The sequence below is a fragment of the Lepidochelys olivacea genome (assembly GCF_965140295.1).
Source record: "Lepidochelys olivacea isolate rLepOli2 genome assembly, chromosome: 5".
NCBI lineage: Eukaryota > Metazoa > Chordata > Testudines > Cheloniidae > Lepidochelys > Lepidochelys olivacea.
In genome coordinates, this window is record NC_140415.1 from 98,539,382 (window position 1) to 98,553,150 (window position 13,769).

General features: G+C 42.7%; 1 protein-coding gene across 1 annotated transcript; it reads right to left on the bottom strand.

Moving 5' to 3' along the window:
- Positions 1–764: 764 nt before the first annotated feature.
- Positions 765–13,491, bottom strand: LOC311520584 (cytochrome P450 1A4-like; the record flags this gene model as incomplete). Its single annotated transcript, XM_084628139.1, has 8 exons — positions 765–1,208; positions 2,619–2,705; positions 3,306–3,426; positions 3,510–3,599; positions 3,854–3,977; positions 6,360–6,805; positions 13,196–13,275; positions 13,475–13,491. 8 exons carry the CDS (start codon positions 13,489–13,491, stop codon positions 926–928), a joined length of 1,248 nt encoding a protein of 415 aa, XP_084484265.1. The 3' UTR covers positions 765–925.
- Between the last annotated feature and the right edge of the window lie 278 nt (positions 13,492–13,769).

Consider the following 13,769-nt stretch of genomic DNA (forward strand, 5'->3'; position numbering starts at 1 on the left):
GAAAGAATGAGTTAAATGTCCTATATATCAGAATTCCCAGATCCTCCTCAGCGAATGTGGTGTTCCTGAAGGATTCCCGGTCAAAGGGATCTTACTGAGCTCATGTGCTGCTTCAAGGCCTGGCTGCTACAGTATTTTGTATCAAAGTCTGGAACTGAGCAAGATTAACCAGATGGGAGGGTAAGTGATGGCACAGTGAATGTAGCTGCTACTGCAGCTCAAGGGCTGTAGTAACAGCTGCAGAGTTGCTACACGGGTGCTTCACTGCCTGGGGAGATCATTTCAGGCCACAGTGCAGACCACTTGTGCAAGGTCTATTTACTTGGGCTTTGGCTTGGGATCCAGAGTTTGGCCTCTTCATGCCAAAACGGCAACTGACTGTATCACGCAGAAAATATTATGACACCTTGACAGCTAAGACAGATTCAGTTATGTTTTTTATATACTGAAATGTCCTTGTAGATTGCCCTAGTTTAAAAACACTTCATGCAACTATAAGAATCTTCCAGTTTAAGGCAATGAAATAAAAGAGACATTAGTCAGAGGGAACATGGAATATTTCCATGTGGGGGAAGATTTCACTGAACATAACCACTAACTTTCTTAATTAAAACCAAAAAGTATTTTTAAACTTTTTATTTTAGGAAATTAGTGAGAAGAGGTGCACTAAAATAGTCAGTTACAAACAAAAATTAATTCAGCTTTTTCACAGAGTTCACAATAACATAACCTGCAGTTAACTGATTAGCACAATCAGAGAGAAGGTGATTTAAGAGATTGTGTTTATTGTTCTACACCTTTCATTAAAAAATGCACTCCAGTAGCTTAGGTAAAGGATAACCTGCACTGTGGATAATGGATTTCCCTACACTAATTTACAGAGTGATAATTATGTTCTGAAGTGCAGCTTCTCCAGACGCACTGTTCAGGTGCGCAGTGCCACTTGAATTTGGTATGGTTTAGGTTTCATGAATAATCCATACACTGGGGTCAAATCTAGGTGGTCTTGAAGGCATTTCTCAAGCTTCAGCTGTTGCAAAATGGTGGTGAGAATAATAAAAATCTCATTACAAGCTATATCTTCTCCTAAACACTTTCTTATTCCCATTCCAAAAACCAAAACTTTTTCAATGAGGCTTTTGTCGAGTTCACCGTTTTCATTCAGAAATCTCTCTGGTCTAAACAAATCGGCATTTTCCCATAATGTTCTATGGCAAAAAGAAATTAATTTTTAGAAGCCCTTACAGAGTATCACATGTACAGAAAACAAAGACAGAAATACAGAGCTTGTACTTCTAAGTGAATGAATTTGCTTATGGCCAACCAGAGCATCTGAGTTCTTGAATAAGTCAAAATGAAATTTGCATTGTTTTTCTCAAAAATTCCCAGGATTATGTAAAGAGATCATGAAATGGAATTTTGTTTCGTCACTCATGACTCAACTGTACTCCCTTGATCCATGCATGGACTAGATTCTAAAGAGGGCTGTCCAATGGGTGAACCTTGAGAGTAGTGAACAGTGCTGGAGGGACGCATGCTATATCTGCCTGCACCCTTTAGAGACTGCAGTGGAAAAGTAACAGCCCAATGCAGAGGCACAGAACCTCCAAATGGGTGGTCCTGGTTACCTGAAGATCACAATGTGGGGATCCCTACTTCACTGACAGAACAAATTGGAAGGAAACTGCACAAAGAGAACCTGGCAGAGATGTTCCCTCCCTCAGATAATGATTAACAAATGGAGCCTGCCTCTGCTCTCACTGATGCCAGCATAAAGGAGGAGAAAGTCCAGTAAAATCAGCAGGATTACAGTGGGGTAAATTCTGTTTCAGTGAGATCAGATTCAGGGCCATAGCAGGTAAAGCATGAAGTGGATCAGACCTCCTGCTTATTTAGCTGGTGAAAACCAGTCCTAAAGCTAGTTTAACTCTGCATTTGGGTACTCCTTAGGTAGAATAGAGGCACCGCAGGGACAGGGATGGGTGTGGCTAGGATGTCCCTGTGCCCCAATGATTCCCAGCTGCTGGACTGACTTCTTAGGCCATAGATAGCTGGTGTGAAACAGAGCAGCCTTGAGTTGTGCCAGTGCCCAGCCAAATAGCCCCAGGATTAGAGGCATGTATCAGTGGCCAAAACCCACCCTACCATCCCGCTGAGAACTCTTTAGCCTCGGCTGAGGATTTAGACTCTACCTTTATAAGAATAAGAAAAAACATGGGCAGTTGCACTATCTAGGCTAAAATTACTACAGTTATCAGGCTTTGTTTGACAGCTGGAGTCTGGAAATAATCACCCAATACTATACATTGATAAGGTGCATTTTGGGGCTTTTCCAGGGAGAATCTGGTATTGGCCACTGTTAGAGACAGGATACTGTGCTAGATGGCCCAATGATCTGTTTCCAAATGGCTGCTTCTGTTCCAATCATCTTCACAAACTGTTCTGAGGAGAATGAGAACTGCATTATCCTTGTATAGATATAAAATAGTAATGTACAATGTATGCAGTGTGTCCAAGGGAACACAAGTTAACATTTTATAAACATAGTGAAAATACTGATTATAATAAAGTACCAAATGTCATTATGAAACATATAAACAAAATTGGCGGATACTTACTCATTATGATTTACTTGATACATATTAACAAAGATACAGGTGTCTTGGGGAATGAGGTACCCATTGAGAATAGTTTCTTTCATCGCACTAGAAAAGGAAAATGTATCATATCAACATATGCTGATTATCTGAACATTCAGGGAACAAAATAATAATCCTTTTTCTTATCCCTTGCTTACATCTAATGAGTTTGATGATCGTACTTTGTGTTACTGAATGTTAGACGATGTCACAAGGCAGCAGACTTGATCCCCTTCATCTATGACAGCAAACTGTTCCTGCAAACCAAAGGCCTAATCTGATTTCACACCTATTGACACTGGTGTAACACAACTGACTTGAGTTACTCTTGATGTACACTGGTATAAATGAGATCAGAATCAGGCCCTTAATGTCTATGGTATAACATGAAGACAGCTGATGTAAATAGGTGCAGTTCTATTTTACTTCCATGGAGCTCCATGAATTGACACCAGCTGAGTATCTGGTGTTCCTTTTAAGCTTTGCCTGATGTACTGTCATAACAGTATTAGAATTCCTTAATTTCCTTCACGTATTTCACCTTGCCTGTAGTGGAAAAATAGACAAATTGAGATTTCAATCTCAAATTCAGAAAGAAAGCCTGATAATTATTTCTACAACTAATTTTATTTAGACAGAAATAAACTTTTGTGTTTTGCTTCTTACCAGTGAGGAATGGTAAATGGTATAAATGAAGTGTGCCTTAAGATTTCACTTATGAAAGCTTCTGTATAATGCAAATCTTTCCTGCCATCAAATCTTGGTGACCTGAGTCCAATCTTTCCATCTTCAAAGAAAAAAATTTGAATGTTTAATGTGCTTCATGAAAATGACACGGGGCTTCATTTTTTGAAAAGGTAAATACTTTACCAATTTCTTCTTGAATTTTTTTCTGAATGTCTGGGTTGTTTACCAAATATAGGAAGATCCAAAATAGACATGTTGATCCTGTATCAAACCCTGCAAAATAAATGGGTAACCAGAATGCTACTTTAATAAAAATAGGATTAAACACACACACACACACACTCACGAAACATAAGACCTGATTCTCCTCTTATATTGGCCAGGGAGTCAATGACGTTGCATTGGTATAAAACTGATATACATGGGAGAAAAATCAGGCCCAGAATACATACCTGTTGAAGTACACTGAAAATCTCCCAAAAGTGGTGTTTAAAAGGTTGGTTGGATTTTTTTTTTTAAATACCTACCAGCTCCAAAGATGTCATTCACAGTACTTATTATTTTATCATTAGAGAAGGGTGGAGCTCTTCCATCATTTCTTTTGTCATTGCTTATACTTATTAGAGCATCAGTAATGTCTCTGAGATGATTCTAAAAGGAAACAAAAATGACATATTTTCATCCACCATTTTTAACACAACATTCTGTAACCAGTAGTATTCTAACCTGAGATGCACAGAGCATGTATCTTCATGAATCTTGGAAATTCCTGCTAAAACTATTCTCGCAAGTACAGTTAATATTTTTTAAAATATTTGTCATGACACATGGCAATTTATCTTAGAAAAGAACTGACCTCTGTATATTTCTGCAGAAGAAAATTAAGCTACCAGTCAGTAGTAGCTCAAAAAATCATGGTCCAGGTTCTGCTCTCATTTACATTCTGTAACTCCAGAGTAATGCCATTCAATCAATAGAGTTACACTGTATTTACACTGGCATCAAAATCTGACACCATTCTATCAATTGTTGCCGGAAAATATGTACTACTTACTAGTAGAAACAGAAAGGTCTTTTTATTTGATTACTCCTGAAATGGAAAAATCAAGATAATTGAATTAGTCTGAGTGCTTGTTTAATAAGAAATTACTTGGTAAAATGAGGGACAGAAATAATAAAAATCTGTAGATTTACTCTAGAAGAACTTCACTGTCTAACTGCCCTTCATGTCTTTGAAAATATCCATGCCACTCTTCATTATAAAAAGCATGGGGCCAAATCCTGAAGTACTGTGCTACTGATCCACCCAAAGAAGGGTCTTCCACTAATGGATCTTGCCTTTGTCTGCCCAGGGGTAGGAAGAGAGCAGGCAGGGGCAAAGGTGGGCTGGGAATTTAGCTGTGGGAGATACTGTCATCACCTCAGCAGTCTTGCAAGGAACCAACAGCAAAATGGGGGTTGTATTACAGTGGAGCTGTATTATGATTAGGCTTGGAAAGATTAGATTTTTTTTAAAATCAGTAAACATCAAACACATACAAACCAATAAAGAAAAAGTCCATTAATAATAATTGAAATGTACAGACAGGCAAAGTAAGAAAAATGTTCCTTGAGAACATTAGAGTTTAATTTAAGGATATTTACTTTGTATATTTTGACATGTGGTGTTAACAATGTGTGTTTTAATGGTTATAGAACTTTAACTTTGTACATCTCAACGTCTATTGTCATTGAATAATTATTGGCTGATTCAGCCCACCTCCATAATCTCCCATAACTGTGAAAATTCAAATAGATAAAAATTCAAAAAGATGCTTAAAACCCATAATTTTGTGCAATTCTGAAAATTTAAATAGATAATCAAAACTGCTTAAAAAATCAATGTGTCACAATTATAAAAAATTAAATTCTGCCAAGCTGAATTATAATGGAACTGTATTAAATTTTCTTTAGAACCCCTCATGGTGGGAAATCATGGCCAGGGGAGCTGTGCTGACAGGCTGCAGAATGGGATAAGAGGAGCTGTGGCAGAAGAATGGAGCCTCACTACAGACAACCAGGAAGGGAGGAGGAACCCAGACCTCTGTCCTTGCTCCTTCTTTTACTCAGGCTAATCTCTTATTGAAGTAAATGGGATTTAACTGAGTAAAGACTCAAGAAATTTCCCCACAATAACGTTTAAGGAATGTCCAGGAGCCTGTGTAGGGTATGGGGTTTTTTTTGGGTTTTTTTTTCCTCTCTCTCTCTCTCTCTCTCACACACACACCTACCTACCTACCCACCCACCCACCCGGAGTATCACCACTGAATTTCATGGAACTGGGTCCAGTGCTGTAAACCCAGTGCAACTGATAGGAGAATCAGGTCCTTACATTATTCAGGACCAAAACTCTTCATTGTGAAGAACTTTAAAAAATAATCCTGTAAATGTTGCTAACTATTTCCTTTAAACATATCTCCCTAGAAGAATCAGACATCAGGTTTGCGGGGAACTTTTTAAAATGGCGGTGGTGGTGGTGGTTGTTGTTATGTATTTAGTGGTTGGTAGAAGTGGCCTCATGGAAATTTTTCTTCTGGAATTAAAATATCAGCTCCCAAGCACATTTGTTTTCACGCTGATTTCATTTCCTTTGTATGGGCTTATACTTCTAGGATGAAGTGAGAGATTCCTCAGTACAGCTCTTAACTATTTCTGTCTTGACAGGTTTCTGTAGCCTTCCCATTAGTCCTGGCCTGTATCACATGCTAAGAGTTGCTGAATTAATTTCCAGCTTTTATGAAAAGTTTGTATAGATCAGTGGGCCTGATCCTCTGCTCTGTTATACCAAATTTAGGCTTAATTCCGTTAATTTTAAAGGAGCTATGCCAGCATAAAACCAGTGTACGAGCAGATAATCATGTCAGCATTTTAAACAGAGCCATAAAAATTCAACTTTGGACCCAGATCTTACTTGTGCAGATTCTCTACCTAGCAGCAATAGAGAATACTCATTACAAAACTGCTGTTATTGGTCTATAGTTTTGAAGCCTCACCTTATCATATGTGGTATAATGTTCTTCTACTCGTTGTGCAATGAAGTTATTTAAGACTTCATAAAACCCCTGGGCAGCCTTCATAGCAGGGATTGGAAGGTAACGAAACCAGGGTATAAAATCAGCTGGGTTAACAACACTTGTGGCTTTTAGAAAATCTGCATTGATCCTAATCATGCTAAGAAACTCTTCGTTGTATTCATACCTTTTGCCAAAGCACAGGGCGCAGACAACGTTTGCAACAGTACAAGTGGTAATACCAGTGAGGTCAAAGGCACCTTTCTCTAAGGAGAGCTCCAGGAACATTTTCACCAGTGCTGAAGCTTCTGCACATACGTGCTCTTCCAGAAGACAAGAGCAAGTAGAGGTTTTGGCTTCTGACTTCGAAAAGGATCTTAAAGCTTTACTGGCAATTTTCTTGTGGCGTTTCCAGCTCTCTCCATATTCTACAGAAAATGATAGACTTTTTCCATCAGCAAAGAAAGAAAAGGTGTACATCTTGGGCCTGCCAACAAAACCCTCTCCATCTCTAAGTAACACTTGTTTCACTGTATCTGGACCATTCACCACCACAACAGGTACCATCCTCAGCTTTAGGAGAAACATGTCCCCATATTTTTTCCTCATTTGGATAAATGAAAGGTGAGGATGCTCTCCAAGCTGAAGCAGGTTCCCCACAATTGGTAATGACCATGGACCTGGAGGGAGGATGTGCTTTCTGGTCATATTACCTATTATTCTTACAGAAATTAAAATGAATATCATAGTAAAGAGGGCAGCCATCACTTCTGAAAGGGAAATCTTTGCCTCAAACATCATTTCCAGAAATAAAAACACCTAAGAGAAAAAATATTGGAAGCCTTAATCACTAGCATTAACTAAAATAGCAAAAAAAGTATCTCTACCTGGAAAGTATTTCAGCAGGTTCTTAACTATGACTTGAAGTTAAAATGTGCACTTGAATAGAGGTGGGAAATATAGCAACATAAATTGAAACACTTCACAGCAGCATTTTCTTACATTTAATAGACTTATTTAATTCCGTTTCAGTGTCTAATTTACATGGCAATAAAACCAGGCACCCGTTTTTCTTTTGTTTTCACAACTTGGAGACTACAGAATTCTAGAGCAGAGAATAAAGTGAATACAATATGCAGGATGTCTCAGATCAGACCTTGACACACACATGAATTAACTAATATGAGGCCAATTAAATAGCCCCAACCTCTCCCCCTTGTGCTCCTCACCCACACAAACACAAGAGCCTGAGGAAAACTCTAATGCTGTGTATTGAATGTGTCTAATTTTAAACCAAAAATATATGGGGCTAGATGATCGCTTTAAGGCAAAGAGTCTCCGTGTTTTCCATAACGTGACCCCCCATTCTGCATACCATGACATTCCCTGTTTAGCTGGGATCTCATTTAGACCTCCTCTTCTTCCCTTTAGCAATATAGGAAGGGCAGGATGGTCACAGTCTGGGATCACAAGCCTCAGTTAAGAGTCCATGCTTTAAAGCAATAGATCTGTAGCAGAGTATGGGGTTGGGGGCAGGGACTACCTTCAGGTGGCAGTGACTACTCCAGGAAGAAGTCTGGCTATTTCAGCCAGTGTTGCTTTTGAGACTTGGGGCCACTGTATATTGTAGCAGGAGATCAATATACAGCTTGAGATGGTCAAGTTCAGGATCCTGACACAAGAAAGAAAGGAAAGCAGCAGAATACTGACCCTGGACTTCAGAAAAGCAGACTTTGACTCCCTCAAGGAGCTGATGGGCAAGATCCCCTGGGAGAATAACATGAGGGGGAAAGGAGTCCAGGAGAGCTGGCTGTATTTTAAAGAATCCTTATTGAGGTTACAGGGACAAACCATCCCAATGTGTAGAAAGAATAGTAAATATGGCAGGAGACCGGCTTGGCTTAACAGTGAAATCCTTGCTGATCTTAAATACAAAAAAGAAGCTTACAAGAAGTGGAAGATTGGACAAATGACCATGGATGAGTATAAAAATATTGCTCGGGCATGCAGGAGTGAAATCAGGAAGGCCAAATCACACCTGGAGCTGCAGCTAGCAAGAGACGTTAAGAGTAACAAGAAGGGTTTCTTCACATATGTTAGCAACAAGAAGAAAGTCAAGGAAAGTATGGGCCCCTTACAGAATGAGGGAGGCAACCTAGTGACAGAGGATGTGGAAAAAGCTAATGTACTCAATGCTTTTTTTGCCTCTGTCTTCACGAACAAGGTCAGCTCCCAGACTACTGCACTGGGCAGCACAGCATGGGGAGGAGGTGACCAGCCCTCTGTGGAGAAAGAAGTGGTTCGGGACTATTTAGAAAAGCTGGACATGCACAAGTCCATGGGGCCAGATGCGTTGCATCCGAGAGTGCTAAAGGAGTTGGTGGATGTAATTGCAGAGCCATTGGCCATTATCTTTGAAAACTCATGGCGATCGGGGGAGGTCTCGGACGACTGGAAAAAGGCTAATGTAGTGCCCATCTTTAAAAAAGGGAAGAAGGAGGATCCTGGGAACTATAGGCCAGTCAGCCTCACCTCAGTCCATGGAAAAATTATGGAGCAGGTCCTCAAGGAATCAATTCTGAAGCACTTAGAGGAGAGGAAAGTGATCAGGAACAGTCAGCATGGATTCACCAAGGGCAAGTCATGCCTGACTAATCTAATTGCCTTCTATGACGAGATAACTGGCTCTGTGGATGAGGGGAAAGCAGTGGATGTGTTGTTCCTTGACTTTAGCAAAGCTTTTGACATGGTCTACCATAGTATTCTTGCCAGCAAGTTAAAGAAGTATGGGCTGGATGAATGGACTATAAGGTGGATAGAAAGCTGGCTAGATTGTCGGGCTCAACGGGTAGTGATCAATGGCTCCATGTCTAGTTGGCAGCTGGTATCAAGTGGAGTGCCCCAAGGGTCAGTCCTGGGGCCGGTTTTGTTCAATATCTTCATAAATGATCTGGAGGATGGTGTGGATTGCACCCTCAGCAAGTTTGCAGATGACACTAAACTGGGAGGAGAGGTAAATACGCTGGAGGGTAGGGATAGGATACAAAGGGACCTAGACAAATTGGAGGATTGGGCCAAAAGAAATCTGATGAAGTTCAACAAGGACAAGTGCAGAGTCCTGCACTTAGGACGGAAGAATCCAATGCACCGCTACAGACTAGGGACTGAATGGCTCGGCAGCAGAAAAGGACCTAGGGGTTACAGTGGACAAGAAGCTGGATATGAGTCAACAGCGTGCCCTTGTTGCCAAGAAGGCCAATGGATTTTGGGATGTATAAGTAGGGGCATTGCTACGTGATCGTTCCCCTCTATTCGACACTGGTTAGGCCTCATCTGGAGTACTGTGTCCAGTTTTGGGATGTATATGTAGGGGCATTGCACGTGATCGTTCCCCTCTATTCGACACTGGTGAGGCCTCATCTGGAGTACTGTGTCCAGTTTTGGGATGTATAAGTAGGGGCATTGCACGTGATCGTTCCCCTCTATTCGACACTGGTGAGGCCTCATCTGGAGTACTGTGTCCAGTTTTGGGCCCCACACTACAAGAAGGATGTGGAAAAATTGGGAAGAGTCCAGTGGAGGGCAACAAAAATGATTAGGGGACTGGAACACATGACTTATGAGGCGAGGCTGAGGGAACTGGGATTGTTTAGTCTATGGAAGAGAAGAATGAGGGGGGATTTGATAGCTGCTTTCAACTACCTGAAAGGGGGTTCCAAAGAGGATGGCTCTAGACTGTTCTCAGTGGTAGCAGATGACAGAACAAGGAGTTATGGTCTCAAGTTGCAGTGGGGGAGATTTAGGTTGGATATTAGGAAAAACTTTTTCACTAGAAGGGTGGTGAAACACTGGAATGCGTTACCTAGGGAGGTGGTGGAATCTCCTTCCTTAGAGGTTTTTAAGGTCAGGCTTGACAAAGCCCTGGCTGGGATGATTTAATTGGGGATCGGCCCTGCTTTGAGCAGGGGGTTGGACTAGATGACCTCCTGAGGTCCCTTCCAACCCTGATATTCTATGATTCCATGATCTGCCTTACTTTGACAAGACCTCCCATGCAGAGGAGGGGCAAAGTGACAACCCTTTATTCATCTTGACTCTAGGAAAGTTAGTGCTAGCCTCATACAATGCCTGTGCTCCCCCAGCCAGACTGTGGCTGGCCCCTGAGCTGGGATACAAGAGGAAGGGAACTCTTTAGGTGCATATCCCACCCTTGCACACAAGAACAAGCCAAAATCTGGCCCAGAGCTGCTAGCCTCTCACTAAAAGACTGATCATAAAGTAACACACACTAAAGTATTCACTTAGCACCTTACTGATGAAGATGTAGTAATTAATTTGCAGCACAAAGTTTGCACAGATGATAGTCACACAGAACCCTTAGATGATATTTGCAGTATTTCTTGCTACTTTAAATCAAAATGAAATTCAGAAAAAGAAACCAAGGTGGTTTTGATAGTCATGTAAGCAGAGACAGGGTGGGCTCCACCCTGACATCTGGTGGTGAGGTGTGGCAAGTTGTGGAAAAGAACTTCAGGGGCTGATCTCATTTGCATAGGCACACCCACCCTGCCTAGAATGAGGACATAACTGCCCAAATCGTCACTTTGGCTGCTGTGGGATCCCCAGTGTCTCTGTTATTGGGGCGGGAAGAATAAATTGTTAGTACCCTGATTATGGGAACTGTGCTTGGAACTGTACTTGGCCTTTTTGTTATGATGGAGGACTCACCATCAACTGAGTAGCACTCACTAGGCAAGGGACATGGGTTCCAAAACTCTGTGAATTGAGAGAGACTTGAGACAGGTATTAGTGCCTGGTGGTGTAGGCCCCTTTTGTGAGGGCCTGAAGCACCAATTGCACCTCTGTCTCTCTCCACTGTGGAATGTCAGAGCTAATTTTGGGTCTATTAAGAGTTTTGTTACAGGTATTGTGCTGAATTCACTTCAGCCTTATAGTGCACCAGCACTAAGGCTCCCACTACTATGAGCTGAAATCACTGAGAGCTGAAATCACTGAGCACTGTGTCAAGTAGGGGGGAGCCGGAAGTTCTAGTGTGCAGTGGAGCCGGTCGTGAGACAGCAGTGTGTTCGTGAGACGGCGAGCTGAGCGGAGCCGGTCGTGAGACAGCAGTGTGTTCGTGAGACGGCGAGCTGAGCGGAGCCGGTCGTGAGACAGCGGTGTGTTCGTGAGACGGCGAGCTGAGCGGAGCCGGTCGTGAGACAGCGGTGTGTTCGTGAGACGGCGAGCTGTCCGGAGCCGGTCGTGAGACAGCGGTGTGTTCGTGAGACGGCGAGCTGTCTGGAGCCGGTCGTGAGACAGCGGTGTGTTCGTGAGACGGCGAGCTGAGCGGAGCCGGTCGTGAGACGGTGAGCTGTGCAGAGCGGAGCCGGTCGTGGTGGAGCGGAGCAGAGCCCTGTGGGGCAGTCAGCTTCAGGACACGTAAGGTGCCCCTTACCTCTTTCCCCCACACCCAGGCACATTTTAGCCAGATTGGGGAGTAACACTCTGCAGGTGAACTTTTGAACTCCGGGGCTGGACTTTTTTTGGACTTTGGGCGATTAGTGGATTGCTGGACTCAAGAGACGTTTGGGTTCTGGGACTCAAGAGCCTGAGGGAAAGGATGTGGCCCAAATTTTCTGGGGTGGGTCAGTGTTCATGGTTTGGTTAATGAACACTAGTTGTGGTGTTTCCCCAATTTAATGCTGATGTTGTTTGCCTCATGTTATTAAAGATTCTCTACTACACCAAGACTCTGTGCTTGCGAGAGGGGAAGTATTGCCTCCTTGAGGCGCCCAGGGGGTGTGTAAGATTTTCCCAGGTCACTGGGTGGGGGCTCGAGCCAGTTTTGCATTTGCTTTAATGAGAGGGAACCCCTGTGTATTGAACCCGGCCCTTGCTGCTATCAAGTTGGCCTGGCAGAAGGGTTACAGTCATAAAATATTTTATATTCTAGTTTTACTTTATGCACCAAAATTCATAATGCTGAAAATAGTGATTTTTTTTACAATACTTTTAGAGGTTTCTTGGCAGGTCAACTGTAATCTCATTGTCCCATTATTAGTGCATGCCCAACTAATATGGAACCAGCACAAATACAATCACAAAAAATACACATGCTCAGAGAGCCTTAAACATGCATTTCTGAAGAGGAATGATTCACTGATGTTGCTTTTGCAAAACTTCTAAGATTTCCCATGACAACAAAATATGTAATTGTTTTCTCTTCAGTTTACTCTCCCAGGACTTTGAGTCCCTGAATTTTGGGGAAGAGGCTATTACATACCTTTTGTGGCTAGTTCCATGGGATGTGTTTTTAAGTTTCCCTACTGGGTCCCCTGAAGTCTAGTTAATTATTGGAAGCCTTCACTCGCTTTGCAATTCCTAGAATAAGTCCTGGAGCACTTCCCACATGTGTTGTTTACTAGCTGATCAGAAGGGAAATACGTTCGCTTCTTGTTTGAGGACTCTTGTATAAAATGTAAGGCCATCTGTTCAGGGCTGTGAATTTTAATCAATGATATTTTAAAAACAACATATCTGATTGAGATTTAAAATGTCTCACTCGGGCACTGCAAAATGCTTCCTTGGAACAAGGAGATGGTTTAAAATCTGCTTCAGACTTAGTCTATCATGGGGCCTGGGGATGTTTTGGGAGAGGGGAGGTTGTCTCTCTCCAGCGAGTGAGGCTTCAGGTCCCTCGCCTGCGCAGTGAGAGCTGAAACAGCCCAGCTCCGGCCAGGAATCCGGTGCTGGAAACCCTCCGCTACGGTTGCTTTGAAATCTAGCTCTGTTCTCCCAGGAAACTCCCACAAACTCACCTGTCCTGGAGCAAAACTGAGAAAGTCCAGCAGCCTCTCCACGCCCTTCGGATCCTCCCGGCGCCTGGGTTGCACCCTCCCTTCAATGCAGCGCCGCAGGGACACCGCCCGCCGGGCCCCCGCTCCCCGCCGGGCGCTAAGAAGGGAGCGGTGCGGCAGGAGGGTGGAAGCAGCGGGCTAGCCGCGGGGAGAGGGAGTGTCAGAAAGTTGGGGAGCAGTGGGAGTGAGGGGAGAGGCAGAGGATTTCATTCTGAATTACTTTTCAGAGTCTTTTCTTACCTATGGCTTCCTGCCATCATTTCTTGGACCCAACTAGCCCTGAAACAACTTTCAGCCATTACCATCCTCTACTGCTTCCGTTCTCCACCACCCAGGCTCTCCCCAAATCTTTCAATACATGGACCTAAAGCTCCTGCAGTTCTAAGGCCCAGGTATGTTGCTGTTACGTAAAACAACTCTCCTTGACAGTGATGTGTTGGAATGCAGTGGTGAAATAATCAGGTCCCCAATATTGCCACTATACTATTTTGACAGGTTTCAGAGTAGCAGTCCTGTTCGTCTGTATTCGCAAAAA